At 47.1% G+C, this 23552-nt stretch overlaps 1 protein-coding gene across 6 annotated transcripts in view; it reads right to left on the reverse strand.

The window, feature by feature from the left end:
* The window catches only part of tdp1 (tyrosyl-DNA phosphodiesterase 1), a 120029-nt gene that overhangs the window by 40302 nt on the left and 56175 nt on the right, over positions 1 to 23552 (reverse strand). For all 6 annotated transcript variants that reach the window (XM_078562036.1, XM_078562035.1, XM_078562034.1 and 3 more), the window contains exon 13: positions 21823 to 21930. In XM_078562036.1, coding sequence (XP_078418162.1) covers positions 21823 to 21930 — 108 coding nt within the window. The remainder of the gene's footprint in view (positions 1 to 21822; positions 21931 to 23552) is intronic.

The raw sequence follows: 23552 nt of genomic DNA on the forward strand, positions 1-23552 counted from the left end.
TCCTGGCTTCCCAAAAGCATTTGCACCATCTACAAGATGGAATACTCTCCACTTGCCTGGATGAGTGCAGCTCCAACAACACTCAAGAAGCTGGACACCATCTAGGACAAAACAACCCATTGAGTTGCCACCCAGCCACCACATTGGATATTTAAATCCCTTCATGGCCTTGTCCCTCCCTGTCTCTGTAACCTCCTCCAGCCCTAACGTTGACGCTCCTCCGATCCTGGCCTCTTCGATGTCCCCGATTTGCATCTCTCCACCATTGGCGGCTGTACCTTCAGCTGCCTGGCCCCCTAATCTGTACAATTCTTTCATCCACCACCTCCACCTCCCTCTCCTCCTTTAGGATACGTCTTAAAACTTGCTTCTTTGACCGAGGTTTTGCTCATCTCTTCTAACACCTCCTTATGTGGCTCAGTGTCAAATTTTGTCTGGAAACGCTCTGTCGCAGCACCTTGGGACGTCTTACCATGTTTAGGTGTAAGGTAAAAGCAAGTTGTTGTTGCTTAGGAGCTTGTTGTGTGCAGCCTGGCTGCCACGTTTCCTACACACTACCACTGTGACAGACTTCAAAAGGGCTGAAAGATGACTGGAGGTTGTGGAAGATGCTTTATGAATGCAAATTCCTCCTTTCAAGGGGTCGTTCTGCGTGCAATGGGTCCTCATCAACTGACAACTGCCCCCAAACTAATTTCACACAAAGACTGCGGTCAAAAGCGGGATTCCATCCCGTCAGTCTGAGTTGCAATTGAAGCCAGGTCACAAATTTGATTTCTGACTAACTATAAAATAAATCAGTTAGAAGGCGCTACAGTGGAATGTTTAATATTCTATCATCATCCCCGCGTTCCAATAAATTCCTCCCAGCAGAGGGAAAGCTGACAGATCGTTCAATCATGCTTTCGTGGAAACAAACCACGCTGATGTGATTTGGAATTATTATTATTGCACATTAATTTACCACAGACGGCTGTTAGCAAGTTACAGTTTACTAATTTGATTGCCAGCTTCTGGTAATCTCATAGACAACAGGAGGAAAGTTGAAGGAGTTTCTGGGCAATCACACAACCCAGGAAGACTGGGGATTGCACTGCCTGTGAGAGCAATCCAATTAGTCCCCACTCCCTCTTTCCCCAGGGTCTGTAACCTTCCTCCCTTAAGAGCATATATCAAATTCCCTTTCGAAAGTCACTACCGAATCTGCCTCCACCACGTTTTCACGTGGGGCGTGCATTCCTGAACAAGCCACCCAGTTGTATAAAAAACCCATACAACCCGTTCACAAAGGCACCTACGCCAATCTCTATGGGCGCCCAGGGATGGACAATAAGTGCGATCATTTTTTAACTAGTGATGACCACATTCCAAGACTGAATTAGATTATTATATGAAAGGGAAGAATGTGCAGAGCCATGTGGAAAAGGCGGGAGAGTGGCACGGGGTGAATTGCTCCTTCAGAAAGGTCAGCACGGACATAATGGGCTGAATGGCTTCCTGTGCCGTAACCATTCAGTGAATAAATATTAACTTTTTTCCAATTGGCATCTGTGTGCACCACTGGACTAAAAGTAACTGTACCCAATACTTTGAAAAATGTTTAAAATGTGAAGGACAGTAAATGCCAGAGGGAAGGTGAAAGAGATGGAGAGAAAAGAGAAAGGGGAGAAGGGCTGGGAAAAAGGAGAGAAAGAAGAGCGGATAGAATAAAAAGGGAGAGGGGGATATCCTCTCACACGTACAGACAGCGTGAGGGAGCAGATAGAATTAAATCTTTTATTCATGGTTTCAAATTTAATTCTAGGAATGAGAGTTCTATTTTCACACTAGGACACCCACTCAAAAATCATGAGCACCTCTTCACATTCTTCCCACCAATTTCCCTTCCTCTCAACAGGGAAGGTGCTTTCCTCCCCCTGTCCCCCAACATGAGTTTCTGAACTAAAACATGATCTGTACTTTTAATTAGATCTGATTCCATTATACCAAAAAGATGCAACACTTCCCAATGTTCAGGAGCTGTCAGACATTCTCAATCTCATTTTCTCACCTCAACAGAATTGAGGCTTATATTTTAAGTGATCTGGTTTCCATTGATTTTTCAAGTGTGTCAAACAAATACATATTAACTCTGAGTTCTACCAAAAAATGTCACCAACTCCAAACTGGCCTGAAGCCTAAGAGTCAACATGATGGGTCTTCACTATAGACCTATAGAGTCTTTACAAGATATTGGAGTAGTTTGGCACATGACATGTGGTTAAGTGCAGCATGGTTGAGAGAAAAAAAATGACTCTGGACCTAAAGCTCTCCACCACTAAGAGTTTCCATCATCTCATGTCTGGGTTTGTTAGAGACTCATTGATGGAGGTTGATAGCTGAGATGAGTCAACAGCTCTGTTATTGTTGCCATCTGACTACCAGGATGGCATAAGGTGAACTGGATTTACCCTGGTCTTTGATCCAATGATCACCACCTCAGCTATGCCACAACAAAGTCAAGTGCAGTGGTCTTCAACTTCTTTTTTTAAGTTAATGATCTCTGTAATTTGTGAAATTCTGTAGAACCACAAACCTCTCTCTCTCCTTCCCTCCCACTGTATCCGAGCCTGCTCTGTTGTTCAATAAGGTCATGGCTGATCTGATTATCTCCTCAGCTCCACATTCCCGCCTACCCCGATCCCCATAGCCTCCCTTGTTAGTCAAGAATCTATCTACCTCTGCCTTAAAAATATTCATTGACTCTGCTTCCACTGCTCTCTGGGGAAGTGTGTTCCACAGGCCCATGACCCTCAGGGAAAAAACTTTCCTCATCTCCGTCTTAAATGGGAGACCATTTATTTTTAAACTGTGTCCCCTTGATGTCCCCTGAACATTAAGGAGCGATGGTTAGATCCTCTCTTGTTGGAGATGGTCTTGCCTGGCACTTGTGTGGCATGAATGTTACTTGCTTCATGTCAGCCCAAGCCAGGATATTGTCCAGGTCTTGCTGCATTTGGACATAGACTGCTTCAGTATCTGAGGAGTCATGAATGGTGCTGAACATAGTGCAATCATCAGCGAACATCCCCACTTCTGACCTTATGATGGAAGGAAGGTCATTGATGAAGCAGCTAAAGGTGGTTGGGCCTAGGACACTACCCTGAGGAACTCATACAATGATGTCCTGGAGCTGAGATGACTGACCCCCAACAACCAGAACCATCTTCCTTTGTGCTAGGTATGACTCTAACCAGCGGAGAGTTTTCCCTCTGATTCCCATTGACTCCTGTTTTGCTAGGGCTCCTTGATGCCACACTCGGTCAAATAATGCCTTGACGTTAAGGGCAGTCACTCTCACCTCACCTCTTGTGGAACACAAACTGAGAGTCAGTGAGCAGGTTATTGCTAAGCAAGTGCCACTTGATAGCACTGTTGATGACCCCTTCCATCACTTTACTGATGATCGAGAGTAGGCTGATGGGGCAGTAATTGGCCCAGTGGAATCTATCCTGCTTTTTGTGTTCAGGACATACCTGGGCAGTTTTCCACACTGTTGTGTATATGTCAGTGTTGTAGCTGTACTGGAACAGCTTGGCCAGGGGCACAGCAAGTTCTGGAGCACAAGTGTTCAGTACTATTGCCGGAATATTGTCAGAACCCAGAGCCTTTGCAGTATCCAGTGCCTTCAGCCATTTCTTGATATCACGTAGAGTGAATTGAATTGGCTGAAGACTGGCATCTGTGATGCTGGGGACCTCCGGAGGAGGCCGAGATGGATCATCCACTCAGCACTTCTGGCTGAAGATTGTTGTGAATGTTTCAGCCTTACCTTCACAACAATCGCAACAAACTGCTCCTAATGCAGTTATGTTCTTTCTTAAATAAGGAATTGAATGAATTAATGATTATCTTTCATTAAATGTAAGGACAACATATCTTGAAAAATTTGGTACCATTTTAAATGACCTGAAAATTTCGCAGTACCCTTTGGGGATGCTCGGGGAACCCTTTGGGGTTCCAGTAAACCCTGGTTGAAAAACTCTGGCTGAGTGCTTGCTTGTGCGTTTCTGGCCCTTCACAACACAACTAGTGATGAGGCAGGCGAGTGGGATCATCCTAGCTCATTCCTCTGGAACAGGAATGTTCGATCAGTTGGGTCCACCCAGCCCGTGTGCCCTGACAAGATGGCGGAGGAACATCAGGTTCTGATTACATTTACATTTCGATGGGCCAGAAGGCCAGTACGTCGCTCTCTCTCTTCATTGTTGGATAAAGCAGAACTTTAACATCCCTATTTCGAACCACAGAATCACAAAACGTTTACGGCACAGAGGGAGGTCACTCGGCCCGTCATGTCTGCACCAGCCCAAAAAACCCAGCCTAATCCCACTTGGTCCATAGCCCTGCAGGTTACGGCAATTCAGGTGCACATCCAGACACCTTTTAAATGAGCTGAGGTTTTCTGCCTCTACTACCCTTTCAGGCAGTGAGTGCCAGACCCTTACCACCCTCTGGGTGAAAAGTAAATGTCCTCATCTCCCCTCTAATCCTTCTACCAATCACTTTCAATCTATGCCCCCCTAGTCATTGACCTCTCTAATGGAAGCAGGTCCTTCCCATCCACTCTATCCAGGCCCCTCACAATTTTGTACATCTCAATCAAATCTCCCCTCAGCCTCCTCTGTTCCAAGGAGAACAACCCCAGCCTCTCCAACCTTTCCTCATAGCTGCAATTTTCCAGTCCTGGCAACACCCTAATAAATCCCGGCTGTACACTCTCGAATGCAATTACACCCTTTCTGTAACGAGGTGACCAGAACTGCACACAGTACTCAAGATGTGGTCTAACTCAATGTTGTATATAGCAATACGATAGAATGCAAATTAATGGGTCCATGTGAACTCCTCAAGGCTCCAACACACACTTTCCCAGCCACAATGTTTCCAACTGGAAGACCCCACCATTTGCATTAATACAGCTGTAAAAGGCCAGGTTAAAATTCAAATTTCCTGTTTTATAAATGATATAAAGTTAGATTACTCATGCTGAAACTTTGTGTCACCTTTAAATGACACATGTCCCTCAGTTGTGAAACTCCTGTTCTCTCTGCTAGACGGAAACCCGTCACAATAACCAACCATATATTTCAGGCTAAGCAACCACTCTATTTTATTGTTAAGATCTTAATTGCTACAGAAGCAAGAATAAATCCAGAGGTAAAGTGGTGACGAGGTGTTCAAGTCCCATCAACTGAGTAAATTATTTTTGCTTTGAGTCCAATTTAACACACCAGTTTGAGAAAACAAATCGATTTATGATTCCTTGTCTTGGATGAAGCAGATTATGGGTTCCAGTCCTCATGGAGACCTGCCGCTCTGCATTGACTTGATGTGGGAGTCCAACAAGTGAGCTCAAGAACCTAGAGCAGGCACTCAGACATTCCTGGCCCTGGGAACTTCTCACAACTCGGGGAACTAAAGAGAACTTGCTCCTCACGAGGCAAGTTCCTTTGAAGAGGCCACAAATCCCGCCTAATGTATAGGCCCAAACTGCTCACCCTTTCCTCACTAGCCAATCAATCCCTTCATTCCAGGAATTCCAGTTTGCTACCAGAGCCCAGTATAAATGCCTGGGTGTATAATGCCTCCAGACATGGGCGTATATTTACTTTGTATGCGGGATCGAAAGCTGCAAAACCAAAAACTAATTCAAAACAAGCCCCTGCCTTCCTGCGGTGAAGTCTCTGAACCTGTGCCTTGCTGGAATTTAACTGAAGATAACAAAGGGTATCACCTTGGCACAGTGACTTCAACTGCTACTCCAGGGGCTTGAGGGGACAACCTAGGCTGATGTTTTAGTGCCGTGCTGAGCAGCATCACCTGTGGAGATCTGGTTTTTTTTCAGTGCTCAGTACCTTTAACATTTCTTTTGTGTGGCTGTGCAAACTCGATATCTAACACAGAATGAGGCGTGCGCGGGATCTTCCAGGCCGCTGTGGGGCCAGCCGCACATGCGCACAGCTCAGCGGGAACACTGGTACTGAGGGAGTGCTGCACTGTCGGAGGTGCGAATGGGACATTAAACCACGGCCCCCTTGGGTGGATGTGAAAGATTCTGTGACATTATTTTGAAGAGAAGCAGGTGTCTTGCTCAGCATTTACCCCTCAAATAACATCACTAAATACAGATCATCCGATGATTTACTCTCGTTGCTGTTTGTGGGACCTTGCTGTGCGCAAATTGGCTTCTGCTTGTTTCTGCATTTCAACCGTGACTCATCAAAAGTACCTCATTTAAGTGTAACACGTTTTGGGATACTATGAAATGCTGATAGGGCAGAATTTTCTGCCTGTCAGGCGGGCTGCGGACCCGATCGCCCCCCCTCTGCTATTGAGTCTGTGCCGCCATTTTACGTGGGTGGGCCAATTAAGGCCCGCCCAGTGTGAATCGCAGCTCCCGAGGACAGTGGGAGCGGGCGGCAGGACTGCAGTGACCACCAGGTCCAATGGTGACCCGGGCGGCCTATTTTAAAAAGTTGCTGTGGCCTTTCCCAGGCTGTGAATCGTGGCCAGTGGAAGGGCTCCCCAGAACGCTGCTGGTGAGCAGGCCAGGCAGGAGAGTAGGGTAGGGGGGGCACTGTGCCCCTCATTTTTCTGATGATTGTCTCGCTGCCTTCCTCGAGGAGGTGACAGCACAGTGGGAGGTGATCGTACCCCAGGACGGGAGGAGGAGGCCCCCGTTGCCCCCCTCACATGACCAAACGTGCCTGGGAGGAGGTGGCGGAGATCGTGAGCTCCCTCGATGTGGTGCGATGCACCTGGATCCAGTGTCGTAAGCGCTTCAACGACCTGTTGCGCTCTGGAAGGGTGAGGGCAGTGTTGACATTGGTCACTTAACCCAGCAGGTCAGTTTTCCCCCCTGCTGCCCCCACCCCCCCCAACCCCCAAGTCTGAGTGAAGTGACTGCATTGAATCATTGACAGCATGTGTCCTTTGCTGGGTGGGCCAGCAGATATTGCCCATGCTGAGGTCAGCCTGAGAGGGTGGTGAAGAGGTGGGTTCTGCCCCCGCAGCATGTGGTACACTGAGACCCACATGACTGTTTTGGGGGCAACCTGGAGGAGCTGCACCTAGGCACTGTGCTGGAACTCCAGGACATGTCCACGTCAGGGTGATGACGTGCTGGGAGGGGAGCTTCAAGTTGGCGTGGCAACGAACCATCTGCTGCCCTCTGCGCTCCATGTCCTTGCACCTCCTTGCTATGGAAGGATATACCGTGTGGTGCCTAATGTGATGTAGGCAGCATGTGGCCGGGGGGGGTGGGGAACAGGCCTAGCATCTTTGTGTGAGTGTTTGGCAGCAGCGGGGTGAGGAGGCACTGGAGCCCTGCAATGTCCCACTCTGGTTGGGGTCTGCTGTGCGCGAAGAGAGTCCAGGTACAAATAGCGCTACTCAATGCTCTTCTCTCCTTCTCAGGAGAAGAATGCACATAATGCCGCCGAGCGGGTGAGGTCTGGCGGAGGGCCGGCCCAGGTGGCGATGCTTACCTGGTTTGAACAGGAGGCGCCATGCGTCTAGGCCCACCGGTGTCGGTGAGGATGGGGTGCCACGGGCAGGTATGTGTGTCCAGCAGTGAGGTCAGCATTGTTCTCCCAACAGCCCTGGCAGTGCTGAATGTTCAGTGATTGAAGTTTGCAACATGGCTTGACCATTGCTTATGGAAGGACGAGCACATAATGATCCGGGGGACAGGGATGCACTTTGACATTGTCTCCATGTTAACTAATTGAATGTCCTTGTTCTTCCTCTCAGCATCATCAGAGCAGGGCCGGGAGGAGGAGCAGCAGTGGCCCCCCTCTCACACCTGATGGGTCCTGAAGTCTCACCAGTGTCACACCACCTCTGCCAGGCAGGCACCAGCGCCGATACTAGCACCTTGGTGGGAATTAGAACATCGGCTAGTGTCCCGGGGCACAGCGGTGAGGGCACTTCACAGTCGCTGGAGGAGTTGGCAGAGACAGAGAGTGCCCATGGCGCCAGCAGTCAGAGGACTGCAGGGGAGCAGGCACATGCTCAGTCAGTGCCTGATGATGTGCCTCTGGAGTTGTCCACGATGCAGCAGCTGCAGGAAATGTGGCCGGGTGTGCGGGAGCATCTGGGGGAAGATACATGAGGCTATGTTTGGCTTGGTCTCTGTGGTGGAGGAGTCTACACGGACCATCGCCGATGCAATAAGCCTCATGTCCAAGCGCCACGCGTCCTCTATGGAGAGAGTGGTGACTCTCATGGAGAGGCTCCTCCAAGAGACCCATCAGGGCTTCCTGGGGATGCGCTCTGACCAGCGAGCCCTCACATCGGCATTGACCTCAGCTGGTCAATGCTAGTATAGGAGATGGTCTGGGCACCAAGTTTCCCAGCTTGGTGCCTATCCATCCACAGTGAGCAGGGAGGACCGAAGCGACCTCACATCGGCACAGCAGCTGCCCGTCGTCTCTATGGGCACCTCTCAGGGCGCTCCGGATGAGGGCGGCAGCTCCTCCGTCCCTCTCCCAGTGACCATAGCATCTGGTGAGGCTGCGATGACTGGGGAGATGCCAGCTGTGGAACTGGCAGATCCCTCCCAGGCGGGGCCAGCACAGGCTCCACAGGCCAGAGGACGACCGCCAAGGTTATCGAGGCCAACAGGACAGCAGAGTCAGCAGGCTATCTCAGATACCACTCCCAGCGATGGGGCAACACCAAGACATAGCACCCGGAAACGTAAACATAAGGCACCTTAGGCACACCACGGGTGCTTTTGTGCTGGCCTGAGATGAGGTCTTTATGAGTTGGTGTGATGTTTAACACCTTTGTCATTTTGTTTTCTTAAGTTCCTTTTGTTATGTCATTAAATTCAGACATGTCACCATGGCTGAGGGTGCATCTTTTCTTCTGCAGGTGGATGGTTACCAATAATATTATGAGTGCTTTGTGGGACATTCAGCTTTATTAACAAGGCCCTTAGTTACTGTTCCTAACCTGGCAAATTTTGCACTTAGGTATCGAGTATGGAGCCTACAGCCCAGGCTTGTCCTGGAGGTCCATATGTGCTAGCTGAAGGTTCATTGGGTTAAAGCCTCCCGGGTGTCCCTGCCTCCCTGCAGTATGCCCGGGTCAGCGTCTACCCCCTCAGCATTTCCCTGTGTGTGCTTATCCTCGGACTCACTGCTGGACTCATCATGTGCAGCCGCAGACACTGCGTCCGCCCTTTCCAGCGCAAGATTGTGGAGAGCGCAGCATGCAACCATTATCACCGACACACGATCTGGGGGGTACTGGAATGTGCCCCCTGAACGGTCCAGGCATCGGAAGTGCATCTTGAGAAGACTGATGGCTCTTTCCACCACAGCCCTCGTGGTGCCGTGGCTCCTATTGTACCGCTGCTCAGCTTCTGTTCTTGGATGGCAGAGAGGTTTCATGAGCCACCTTCTGAGGGGATAGCCCTTGTCACCCAGCAGCCATCCATCCAGCCGAGCCAGAGCACTGAAGAGCCCCGGCACCTGGGAGTGTCTGAGGATGTAAGCATCATGGGAGCTGCCTGGGTACCTTGCACAGACTTGTAGAATCTGCATCCTGTGATCACACACTATCTGCACGTTCATGGAGTGGAAGCCCTTCCTGTTGACGAAGGCACCGGGCTCACCTGCTGGCACCTTGATGGCCACATGTGTACAGTCTATTGCACCCTGGACACAGGGGAAGCCAGCAATGGCCGCGAAGCCTCTGGTTCGCTGTGCCTGACTTGCCTGGTCCTAACGGTAGAGGATGAAGGTCAATGCCCGCCTGAACAGAGCGTCTGTAACCTGCTTGACACAAGTGTGGACAGCTGATTGGAAGATGCCGCAAAGATCACCCACTGACCCCTGGAAGGAGCCAGAGGCATAGAAGTTGAGGGCAGCTATGACCTTCAGAGCCACTGGCATGGGGTGACCACCCACACAGTTAGCAGAGATCTCAGGTCCAATCATTTTTAGTTTAGTTGTCTGTCTCCCTTGAGAGATGGAGCCTCCTTCGGCACTGCACCTCAGACATATTGAGGTAGCTGCTTCGCCGCCTGTATACCCTGGCAGCAGGATAGTGGCATCTTCTGCGTCCCCTTCCACCTTGGACAACCTCTTGGCCCGGCGCCCCTTGTGCCTGCGCCTGTCCTCCCAAAGGTGGCTCCCGCGGAGGCCGAATGTGTACTCCTGGCCTCCTCCCCCCTTCTAGCCCTCCCTTCCTCCTCAGAGGAGGCGCCTTCAGTGGAGAATTCAACTCCAATTCTCGTGTTAACGGAAGGCTCCCTGAAACCTGCAGGCCCCAAAAAGATTCCTCACTGTAGAGTGCTGACCGGAAGGTTGAGAGTCCAGACCAAGCAGGGGGTATGCGTTTTGAAGTATTGCAGCTCACACAGGCAAGTATCAGTTACTTTCCAAATTAAATATTTGACAAAGCACACTCGCGACCCCACTGAGCCCTCTTATCCCGCCCGTGGATGAGGTTTATACAAATGTGTCCTAACCGCCTGCCCGTTGCGCCCGTGTGCCAACCCAAAGATTGCACAGGCCCCGAAAAATCGCCATTGATTGGTGCCTCAAGGGCCTTAAGTGGCCTGTTAATTAATGGCGGGCACGCATCGGAGATCATTGTGCGCCCGCCCAACGAAATATTGCGATGACGCGCGGGTGACATCGGGACGCTCGCCCAACATCACCGCGCGTCATTTTACACATCAGCGTGCGGGACCCACCCCTGCTCGCCAAGGGAAAATTCTGCCTACAGGTACTATGGAAGTTCTTTTTCTCCCCATTCCCTAGGCAGGTAAACTCTTATGCCTGACTGGACCTGACTCTCCTATCCTCTGCTAAGCACTTCCAATGTCATCCATATCCTTTCCCAACTGTAAGCCGGCTATAGGAGGAATGGGATTTCCCGGTGTTGCACATCACTCCTCTTACCATTTGGAAGCACATCCCCTAGACTGGAAATCCTTATCCTATTCTGACAGCATGAATAAAAAAAATTGCATTTATATAGCGCCTTTCACGACCACTTGGACATCTCAAAGCATTTTATAATCAATGATGTACTTTTGAGGTGTAATCACTGTTTATAATGTAGGAAACGTGGCAGCCAATTTACACACAGCAAGTTCCCACAAACAGCATTATGATAATGAACAAATAATCTGTTCTTGTGGGGTTGAGGGATAAATATTGGCCAAGATCGCAGGGTTAACTCCCTTGCTGTTCTTCAAAATACCGTCATGGGATTTTTTTTACATCTACCCGAGCAGGCAGAAGGGGCCTCGGTTTAATGTCTCATCCAAAAGATGGTACCTCTGACAGTGGCGCACTCCTTCAATATAGCACTGGAGTGTCAGCCCTGGTATTTGCGCTCAAGTCCTGGAGTGGGACTTGAACACACACCCTTCCAATTTAGAAGCGAGGGAGATATCATTTGAGTCATGGCCAGAAAATACAGGATAATAACGTTGGGATCAAATGTGCTGCCACAAGACAGGAGGAATTCTGGATAAAGGGAACGGATTAACAAGAAGTTAATGGAGGCAACGGGAGGAAAAAAGCAGAATTGTTCTTGCATTACATTTACACATTTTATAAATGAGATTTAAATTACCTTTGATTTCAGACTATAATAAATCTTTAGGGTGTTTAATGCTATGAATTTAGTTACTGTCCCAGAGATCAGGCTGTCAGTCAAACTAGACACAGACAGACAGACACAGACAGACACAGACAGACAGACACAGACAGACAGACACAGACAGACAGACACAGACAGACAGACACAGACAGACAGACACAGACAGACAGACAGACACAGACAGACAGACAGACACAGACAGACAGACACAGACAGACAGACAGACACAGACAGACAGACACAGACAGACAGACACAGACAGACAGACACAGACAGACAGACACAGACAGACAGACACAGACAGACACTCTGATGGTTGTAATGGAGTTCAGTCTCACAGAGCAGTAAATGAATAAGAGAGTTAATATGCTGAGTTCCCTGTTCAGCTGTCCTTCTCAGCAATCTCATTTCGCTTCCCATTGCTTCAAGCATCTGCTTGAATAGCGAGAACCGTCAGTTTGATTAGATTTGCATTGCGACTCAGCAATTCAACACCTACCAGAAGGTAGTGCCATACTGTGCTCAAATGACAGTGTGCAGCCTGAAAGGGGGAGAAATTTAAAGGTGCACTGAGGAGTCCAGGAAATATAAGTGGCTGGCTCTCCTTTCCCAGCAGCTGGGTACAAAATTTAAGGCTTATGCTTTGGGACCCCTGTTTCTCCGTGTTGTTTAGCTGATATGTTTCTTACACAGCCAGTTTTTTACTTTAAGCTATTTCGAAATGATCTCAACCACAGCAACAAGGGGTATAGTTCAGTGCCAAACACTTAAAATCCATCTTCATGCAGCCAGTTAAGATAAACCATCTAGTCACTCAGGCCGCCATAAAAGATCCCACGGCACTATTTCGAAGAACAGCTGTTGTCCTGGGCAATACCTATCCTTCAACCAACATCGCTAAAAACAGCTTCTCTGGTCATTTATCTCATGGCTGTTTGGTTGGGAGTTGGCTGTGTGCAAATTGGATGCCGGGTTTCCTACGTTACAACAGTGAGTGTTATACGTCAAAAAAGTACATCATTGGCTATAAAGCACTTTGGGATGTCCTCAGGTTGTGGAAGAGGTCACAGAAATGCCCAATCTTTCTTTCTCTTTTTAGCTTTAGAAAGCTGAATGACAAAAGAACAGAGAAACATGAACTATTCTGTCCTGAGAGGAGGCAAGGACATCCCTCAGAGAGGTGTGAAAATAAATGATATGGACTGAGTAAATCTACAACATTACTTGGAGGAAATGGTGGCGTAGTGCTAAAGCCACTGGATTAGTACTCCAGGGGGCCAGGCTAATCCTCTGGGGACATGGGTTCAAATCCCACCACAGCAGCTGGTGGAATTTAAATTCAATGAATGAAATCTGGAATTGAAATCAGTGATGGTGACCACAAAACCATCACTGATTGTTTGGTTCATTCATGGAATTCCTTTAGGGAAAGAAGGAAATCTGCCGGCCTTACCTGGTCTGTGACTCCAGACCCACAGCAATGTGGTTGACTCCTAACTGCCCTCCGAAATGGCCTAGCAAGGCACTCAGTTTAAGGGCAGTTAGGGATGGGCAACAAATGCTGGCCTTGCCAGTGATGCCCACATCCCATGAAAGATTTTTAAAAATTCAACAGTGACAGCAGGACAAAGGTCAACAAATTGAAACAAGTAAAAGACAGAAACTTAGAATGGAAGAGCATTCCATGGAATGGACTTCTAGCTAGGGTACTGGAGGCAAACACTTCAGGCTAATAATAACTTGCATTTATGTAACACCATTAATGTGGTAAAATGCTCCAAGACACACCATGGGAGCATTATCAAACAAAATTTGATGTGAGCCGCATATTGAGGGATCGGGGCAATTAACCAAAACCTTGGTTGAAGACTTTTAAGGAGCATCTTTAAGAAGAAAGCGATAGACAGGGTTCAGGGGGACAATCCCAGATCTTAAGGTCTTGGCAGCTGAAGGCATGACCGCCCATGCTGGAGCGACTGAAATCAGGGATGCTCAAGAGGCCGGGGTTGGAGGAGCACAGAGATCTCGGAGGGTTGTAGGGCTTGGAAGAGGTTACAAAAATAGGGAGAGGCAAAGCCATGGGGGTGGTGGAGGGGGGAGATAGCAATTCTCAGTGCAAAGGCCTGTCTGAGACAAAAGCACCACGATCAGTAACAATGTTTTCTGTTGATCAAAACAAAAGCTCCCTGGCCCCCTCCCAGTTCCTTTTTGGAGCAAAGTGAAAACAAAATCCTTTCCCCACAAAATATCACAACCACAAAGGGTCTTACATAGCGGGCTGTCCAGAGGCTCTTGTGGGCCCTCAGTGTATGTGTGGTGCGGCAATAACTTTTCTGCTCCTTATTGTGTCGGGTGAGTGAGTGATGTAAGCTTTACCCGCTCTTCGAGCTTTAAATTATAATTCAGCCCCACACCCGCGCTCTTCTACACGCAAAATGAAATCAGCTTCAGACAATCAGAAGCGATCGCTGTTTATGGTGCTTGTGACCTGCAATCTAAGAAATGTGTCATTTTCTCCAACATGTCAATAGTGCAGACAGAGGGAATAATAATATCAAGTGCTCCCGACCTAATCAACACTTGGAGATTTCACAACAACAGAAGCAGTCGGAATTATTGGCCCCTCCATCACACGCAGCTCGCACACAATCAATCTCCTGAGCCTTGCTGCTGTCTGCTGATTTCTTTTGTGCATTCTAAAAAGGTCATTATGGAACAGCCATAGGAACAGGAAGAGGACATTCGTAAGAACATAAGAAATAGGCCATTCAGCCCCTCAAGCCTGCCCTGCCATTCAATAAGATCGTGGCTGATCTGCCCCAGGCCTCAACTCCTCTTTCCTGCCAGCTCCTCATAGCCCGTAACTCCCTGATATTTCAAAAAACCTCCTCTTGAAATACTTTCAGTGATCTAGCCTCTCTGGGGTAGAGAATTCCAGACATTCACTACCCTCTGAGAGAAGAAATTCCTTCACATCACAGTTTTAAATGAGTGTCTCCTTATTCTGTGAATATGTCCCCTAGTTTGAGATTCCTCCACTAGTGGAAACATCTTCTCAACATCTACCCTGTCAAGCCCCCTCAGAATCTTATACGTTTTAATAAGATCACCCCTCACTCTTCTAAACTCTAATGAATAAAGGCCTAACCTGTTTAGCCATTCTTGATAAATTAATCCCTTCATCCCAGGAATCAGCCTAGTGAATCTCTTTTGAACTGCCTCCAATGCCTGTATATCCTTTCTTAAATACGGGAACCAAAACTGTACAAGTACTCCAGGTGCAGCCTCACCAACACCCTGTACAGTTGTAGCAAGACTTACCTATTTTTAACCCCCTAGCAATACAGGCCAAAATTCCATTTGCCTTCTTAATTACTTGCTGTACCTGCATGGTAGCTTTTTGTGTTTCATGCACAAGAACACCCAGATCCCTCTGTGCTGTATTTTTTTTGGAGTCTCTCTCCATTTAAATAATAGTCTGCCTTTTGATTCTTCCTACCAAAGTGCATGACCTCACACTTTCCTACATTAAACTCCATCTGCCAAACTTTTGCCCACTCACTCAACCCGTCTATATCCCCTTGCAGATTCCTTATGTCCTCATCACAACATGTCCTCCCACCTATTTTTGTATCATCAGCAAATTTGGATACATTACACTCTGCCCCCTCCTCCAAGTCATTCATATAGATAGTAAATAATTGAGGGGCTAGGACTGATCCTTGTGGCACTCCACCGGTTACGTCTTTGCAACTTGAAAAAGACCCATTAATCCTGACTCTCCGTTTTCTGTGTGTTAACCAAACAATAACCCATGCTAATACATTACCCCCAATACCGTGAGCTTCTATCTTGTGCAATAACCTTTTATGTGGCACCTTATCAAATGCCTTCTGGAAATCCAAATACACATCTACTGGTTCCCCTTTATCAACTCTGCCTGTTATATCCTCAAAGAACTCTAGCAAATTTGTCAAACATGATTTCCCTTTCACAAAACCATGTTGACTATGTTTGATTGTGTTAAGCTTTTCTAAATGTCCTGCTCTTTCTTCCTTAACAATGGACTCTAGCATTTTCCCAATGACAGATTTTAAGCCTATAGTTTCCTGCTTTTTGTCTCCCTCCTTTCTTGAGCAGGGGCGTCACATTAGTGGTTTTCCAATCCAAACCGGGACCCTCCTGGAACCCAGTGAGTCCTGGAATATTTCAACCACTGCCTCCACTATCTCTGCAGCCACTTCCTTTAAAACCCTTGGATGCAGGCCATCAGGTCCTGGTGACTTGTCTGCCTATAGTCCCAGTAGTTTCTCAAATACTTTGTCCATCGTGATAGAGACAGTTACAGGATCTTTCCTCCCATTAGCTCCTTGCTTATCTGATATCTTTGGAATGTTTACAGTGTCCTCCACCGTGAAGACCAATACAAAATATTGGTTTAAGTATCTGCCATTTCCTTGTTATAAATTTTCCAGTCGCATCCTCCAAGGGTCCATGCTCACATTAGCCACTCTTTCTTTTTATATACCCGTAGAATCTCTTGCTGTTGGTTTTATATTTCTTGCCAATTTACTTTCATAATCAATTTTCTCCCCCTTTATTACCTTTTTAGTCATCCGCTGCTGGTTCCTAAAAAATTTCCAATCCTCTGGCCTACCACTAGTTTTCGCCGCTTCATATGCCTTAGTTTTTGATTGGATACTCTCCTTGACCGCCTATGTTAACCACGGATGGTTCATCCTTCTCATCCAGTCCTCCTTTTTGACCGGGATAAATTTTTGCTGAGCGTTATGAAATATCTGCTTAAATGCCTGCCACTGTTCATCCACTGACCTTCCCCTTAGTCTATTTTCCCAGCCCACTTTAGACAACTTTTTCTTCATACCTCCGTAATTGCCTTTATTTAAGTTGAGGACACTGGTTTGAGACTCGTGTTGTTAGCCCTCAAACTGAATTTGAAATTCTACCATGTTGTGATCGTTACCCCCCTAGAGGATCCTTAACTACAAGGTTTCTTATTAATCCTACCTCATTACACATTACTAGATCTAAAATAGCCTGTTCCCGGGAAGGTTCTGCAACGCATTGCTCTAAGAAACAATCCCTGATGCACTCCACAAATTCACCTTCCATGTTACTCCTGCCAATCTGACTGGTCCAGTTAATATGCAGATTAAAATCACCCATGACAACTGTAGCACCCTTCTTACATGCCTCCATTATTTCCCGATTTATATTTTGTCCTACAGTAAGGCATCTCTTCGGGGGCCTATAGACGATTCCCACTGTGACTTCTTCTCCTTGCTCTTCCTTATTTCCACCCAAACTGATTCCACATCCCAATCTTTTGTACCTGTATCATTACTCACCACTGCACTGATACCGTCCTTTATTAACAAAGCTACCCCACCACCTTTTCCTTTTTTGCCTATTTTTCCAAAATGTCGAATACCCCTGAATATTGAGTTCCCAGCCTTGGTCACCCTGCAACCAAGTCTCTGTAATAGCTATCAAGTCATATCCATTTATTTCTATTTGTGCCATCAACTCACCTATCTTGTTACAAATGTTGCGTGTATTCAGATAAAGAGCCTTGAGCTTTGACTTTTTATCATTATTACTCATTCTGGTTCTAATTTCTGCTGCACTCTTCTGCTTATATTTTCTGCACCTTCCTGTCACACTGATTATCATTCGCCTCATCACAACCCTGCACCTCTGCTCTCTCGTTTCTTTTTGATTTTTAAAATTTCCCTTCAATTGAACCCTCCCTCCTCCCCACTAATTAGTTTAAAGTCCTATCTACAACCCTAGTTATACGATTCGCCAGGACACTAGCCCCAGCATGGTTCAAATGAAGCCCGTCCCAACGGAACAGCTCTCTCCTTCCCCAGCACTGGTGCCAGTGCCCCATGAATCGGAACCCATTTTTCCCACACCAGCCTTTGAGACACGCAATTACCTCTCTAATCTTATTTACCCTGGCCAATTTACACATGGTTCAGGTGGTAATCCAGAGATTATTGCCTTTGTGGTTCTGCTTTTTTAATTTAGCCCCGAGCTGCTCATAGTCCCTCAGCAGAACCTCTTTCCTGGTCCGACCTATGTCGTTGGTACCGACATGGACCACGACAACTGGAACTTTCCCCTCCTGCTCCAAGTTCCTCTCCAGCCCAGAAGTGATGTCCCTAACCTTGGCACCAGGTAGGCAACACAGCCTTCGGGGCTCTCTGTCTTTGCTGCAGAGACCAGTATCTATTGCCCTAACTATGCTATCCCCTATTCCTACATTTCTCTTTTCTCCCCCCACTTGAATGACGCTCTGTACCATGGTGCTCTGGTCAGTTCGCTCATCCTCCCTGCAGTCTGTGCCCTCATCCACACCCGGGGCAAGAACCTCATACCTACTGGGCAAGGGCACTGGTTGAGACTCCTCTCCAAAGCTTAATTCTGGATCCCCATACCTGCCTCACCCGCAGTCACACCCTCATGTCCCTGACCACGGTCCAAATTTGATGTAATTAATCTAAGGGGTGTGACTGTTTCTTAGAACAGGTGTCCAGGTAACTCGCCCCCTCCCTGATGTGTCGCAGTGTCTACAGCTCGGACTCCAGCTCATCAACTCTGAGCTAAAGTTCCTCGAGCAGCCAACACTTGCTGCAGATGTGGTCACCGTGGATCACACCAGCACCCACTAGCTCCCACATACTGCAGCTGCAACACATCACCTGCCCAGCCATCTCTATTCTATTTAATTAATTAATTTGGATGTTAATTTTTAAACTGAATTTCTTAACTGTACTCTTCAGCTGTAATAACGTCTCCTAATTTAAACCACTTGGCCAATCAAAAGAGATACGGAAGAGATACCCATCAATTTCCTTTGACGTCACACTTCAGCTCTGACAGGTAGAAACAGGTTGGAGGGGATCTCTGCCGATGATTTTTATCTCCCGCCGCCGCTGCCCTTCTCACGCAGGCTCACTCTCCGCTCTCAGCCCTCCAAGCCTGTTCTACCATTCAATTAGATCATGGTTGATCCCCATCATCCACCCTCTACCCGCCTTGGTTCCATATCCGTGAATATCCTTGCAAGAACCTACCAGTTGAAATTTTCAATTCCACCCCTTCCAATAACCCCACCTCCATCCTCGACAATATGTTATTGGGAAAGAGTTCGAGATTTACTCTAACCCTTTCCGTGAAGACATTTTTCCTGACATCACCCCCTGAACTGCCTAGCTCTCTTTTTAAAATTATGCCCCCTTGTGCTGGACTCTCCCACCAGAGGGAACAGTTTCTCTCTATCTACTATTTCTAATCCTTTAATCATCTTGATCACCTCAAATAGATCACCCCTTAATCTCCAAACTCAATGGAATGCAATTCAGGTTTATGCAATTTATCTTCATAACTTAATCCTTTCGTGTGAAAGTAGTTCACAGCCATGACAGGCTGTCAGGCATGGTAGGTTCCCTTCCTATTACATAGAATTTACTGTACAGAAAGGGGAATTCGGCCCAACTAATCCTTCCTGGTCTTTATGCTCCACACGAGCCCCTTCCCACTGCATTCACCTCACACTATCAAGATAACCTTCTATTCCTTTCTCCCTCAGCTGTTTATCTAGCCTCCCCTTAAGTGCATCTATGCCACTCACCTCAATCACTCCCTGTGGTAGCATGTTTCACATTCTCACCACTCCCTGGGTAAAGAAGTTTCACCTTTATTCCCTATTAAGAATAATTAGTGATTATCTTATATTTATGGCCCTTCGTTCTAGCTTCCCCCACGAGTGGAAATATCATTGCTACATTCAGCCTCATCAAACCCTTTCATAATTAGTTCTAGCTTCCCCCATGAGTGGAAATAACTTCGCTACATTCAGCCTTATCAAACCCTTTCATAATTTTAAAGACATCTCATTAGGCCACCCCTCAGTTTCCTCTTTTCTAGAGAAAAGAGCTTCAAGCTTGTTCAACATTCCCTGATGAGCATGCCAGTTATAGCTATCAGGAACAGAGACTTCAAACAGCTGCAACTGGTTCTGATGACACACAATCTATGAGGTACAAGTCACACAACGAGTACTGAATTCGATGATAGTACACGTCATCTCCGATAGTGATCGAATGCTTCCGCTGACAGGGATTAAGTATTGAATTGTACAGGAACACAAAGCCAGGCAAATGCAGGAGTATTTACTCAGTAACTTAGTCACGCACCAAGGGAGCGAGTGGCATTGAGCATTTCACATGGAGCGTGTTTGCATGTTTGACTTTAGTGTCTGCAGTTGCCCAGTTGGTAGCACTCTTGGCTCTGAGTCACAAGGTTCTGGTTTCAAGACCCACTCCCAGGGCTTGAGCATGAAAATCAAGGTCGACACTCCAGTGCAGTACTGACGGAGTGCTGCACTGTTGGAGGTGCCGTCTTTCAGTTGAGATGTTAAGACCGTGGCCTCACCTACCTGCTCGGGTGGACGTAAAAGATCCTGCGGCACTGTTTTGAAGAAGAGCAGGGGCATCCCCCCCGATGTCCTGGCCAATATTTATCCCTCAATCAACATTACAAGAAAACAGATTATCTGGTCACTATCACATTGCTGTTTGTGGGAGCTTGCTGTGTGCAAATTGGCTGCTGTGCTTCCCACACTACAACGGTGGCCACACTAAAAAAAAAACTTCATTAGCTGAAAATTGCTTTGAGATGCCCGGTGGTCGTGAATAGCAAAACATACGCAAGTCTTTCTTTCTCTGTTTCTTTCCAGCATGCAATGAGATCAATACTTCTCTATGGGTCACCACCCTTTCTTCACTCTCACTCATCCTGTTTCAAAGCTTTTCGAGTTATATCCCTACAGCCACCAGCATTGGCCAAAGCAGCTCCTGTTCATATTGGAGCCTGGGCTGCAGAGGGCATCATGGACAAGCTTGGTCCCAATTCTCACCCGAGGTGCCAGGGCTTCCTACTCCTTGTCGCTATTCAGTGAGGTGCACCACCCCCACTGGGGAGCGCACACGGACGGAATGTCGTGTGAGGAAAGATTTGAACTTGGGTTTGACCTCTCCTGAGAAATAGCGAACCAGCGTTCACTCTTTAGGTTCAAGGCACAAAGAATAGGCCTATGGGTAAGCAGAAGACATGGGATGAGGGCGTTGGGGGGGGAGGGAGGGACGGAGACTAAAGAGTCAATGGAATGTTGTTGCAGCACAACTCAGCCAGAGAAATGAATTCAACATTGGGTGGATGGTAGGGAGGTTTTTTTGGGGCAACTTGAGATGATTTAAGCAATTGGAAAAGGACTTGTCACAGCTTTCACAAAGCTCAGGATATGGAGGGTGGTGGAAGCAGAGATGATCAATAGTTTCAAAAGGAAATTGGATAGGCACCTGTAGAAAATAAACTTGCAGGGATAGAGCAGGGAATGGGATTGACTGGATGGGTCTGGAGCAGCAGCATGGACTCAATGGGCTGAATGGCCTCCTTCGGTGCCAAAATGACTATGACTTTAAGGCCCAAAGCACTAGACATTCAGTGAAGTTATACTGACGTGTAGTCAGTGTCATAACATATTCACCAATTTGCACACAGCAAGATCCCACAAACAATGTGATAAATGACCAAGAAATCCAATTTTAATGATGTTAGTTGAGTATTGTTGAAAAAAGAGACATGTTTAAGCTTTTTGTCTTGCACTCATCAGGACACTTGGCAAGAACACCTTTTCCTTTGTGGTATTCGTGCAAAGTGTCCTGATGAGTGCAAGACAAAAAGCTTTGACAATTCTCTTTTTTCAGCCATACTCAAGTTCTGTACTACCAAACGACTAGCTGTTGGTTGAAGGATAAATATTGCCCAGGGCACCAGGTGCCACGAAAAGGTGCCGTGGGATCTTTCTTGCATCTAGCTGAGAGAGCAGAGAGGCGCTTGGTTTAATGTCTCAACTGAAAGACGACACCTCAGACGGTGCAGCACAGAGCATCAGCCTGGATTACGTGCTCGGGTCTCTGAAGTGAGACTTAAACCCGGGACCTCCTGACTCTGAGACAGGAGAACTGCCCCAGCGAGCCACAACTGACAGAAATGCCACTAATAGGAGCAAGAGGAACAATGTTCTAGCATCTTCTGTTGACGTCGACCAGAAAGGCCTCTCACCTTGTGACTACAAACCAGGCGAGCTCTCCAAAGTCTGGCGAAGCCCTCATGTACGTCTTGATGTGGGGCATGGCATGGCTTCGACCCGTCAGTTTGGCGGACCATCGACTGTGGAAGACACAGGGGAGGGAAAAGTAAGTTAATCCTGCGTCCACTGAAACACAAACTAGTGACAGCTACTTGCAAGAGGCGGAGCATCGGATTTACTGTGGAGCTTAAATAATAAAAATCGCAAAGCTCTAGTGAGCTTTCTTCATAAAGAAAGGAATCATAGCCACTTACAGCACAAGAGGAGACCATTCAACCCATCATGCCTGTGCCATCTCTTTGAAGGAGCTAGCCAATTAGTCCCACGGGCCGGTACTTTCCCCTATATCCCTGCAGTTTTTTTTTCCTTTTCAAGTATTTATCCAATTCCCTTCTGAAAGTTACTATTGAATCCGCTACCACTGACCTTTCAGGCCGTACATTCCAGATCACAACTCGTTGTGTATAAAAATTTCTCTGTCAGTGGTAACAGCTTCTACTTATTTTGAAGACTTGTATTAAATTTCCCGTTGAACTTCTCTGCTCCGTCTGAACACATGAATTAGGAGCAGGAGTAGGCTGTTCAGCCCCTCGAGCTTGCTCTGCCACTCATGGATGCTCTGATTGTGGACAAAACTCCACATTCCCACCAACCCCCCGGTAACCTTTGGCTCCTGGGTTATACAAGAATCTATCTGCCTTAAAGGTATTCATTGACTCTGCCTCCACTGCTCTCTGGGGAAGAGAGCTCCAAAGACTCATGACCCTCTGAGAGAAAACATTTCTCCTCACCTCCATCTTAAATGGGAGACTCTTATTTTTAAACTGTGTCCCCTAGTTCTAGTCTCCCCCGCAAGGGGAAATATCCTTTCAACATTCACCCTGTCAAGTCCCCTCAGGATCTTATATGTTTCAAAAAGATCGCCTCTCAATCTTCTAAACTCAAATGGATACAGGCCCAGCCTGTCCAATCTTTCCTTGTAAGGTAAACCCCTCCCATTACAGGTATCAGTTGAGTGAACCTTCTCTGAACACCTTCTAACACAATTATATCCCTTCTTAAATAAGGAGAGCAAAAGTGTACACAGTACTCCAGATGTGGTCTCACCAATACCCTGTACAACTGGAGCAAAACATCTCTACTTTTATATTCCATTCCCCTTGCAATAAACAACAACATTCTATTTGCCTTCCTAATCACTTGCTGTACCTGCATACTAACTTATTGTGATTCATGTACCAGGACACCCAGATCCCTCTGTAACACTGAGTTTTCCAATCTCGCTCCATTTAAATAATATGCTGCTTTTCTAGTCTTCCTGCCAAAGTGGACAAGTTCGCATGTTCCTACTTTATGCTCCATCTGCCAAATTTTTGTTCACTCACTTAACCGATGTCCCTTTCGAGTCTCCTTATGTCCTCTTCGCAACTTACTTTTCTACCCATCTTTGTGTCATAAGCAAATTTAGCAACCATACATTCAGTCCCTTCATCCAAGTCATTGATATAGATTGCAAATTGTTGAGGCCCCAGCGCTGATCCCTGTGGCACTCCACGAGTTACGCTAGCCAACTCAAAAATGATCCCTACTGTTTCCTGATAGCTAACCAATCCTCTATCCATGCTAATATATTACCCCCTACATCATGAGCTTTTATTTTGCAGTGTTATAATCCCAGTTGATGTTACTGCTGAACAAGTCA

This window comes from Cetorhinus maximus, chromosome 18 (assembly GCF_964194155.1).
Source record: "Cetorhinus maximus chromosome 18, sCetMax3.hap1.1, whole genome shotgun sequence".
Lineage (NCBI taxonomy): Eukaryota > Metazoa > Chordata > Chondrichthyes > Lamniformes > Cetorhinidae > Cetorhinus > Cetorhinus maximus.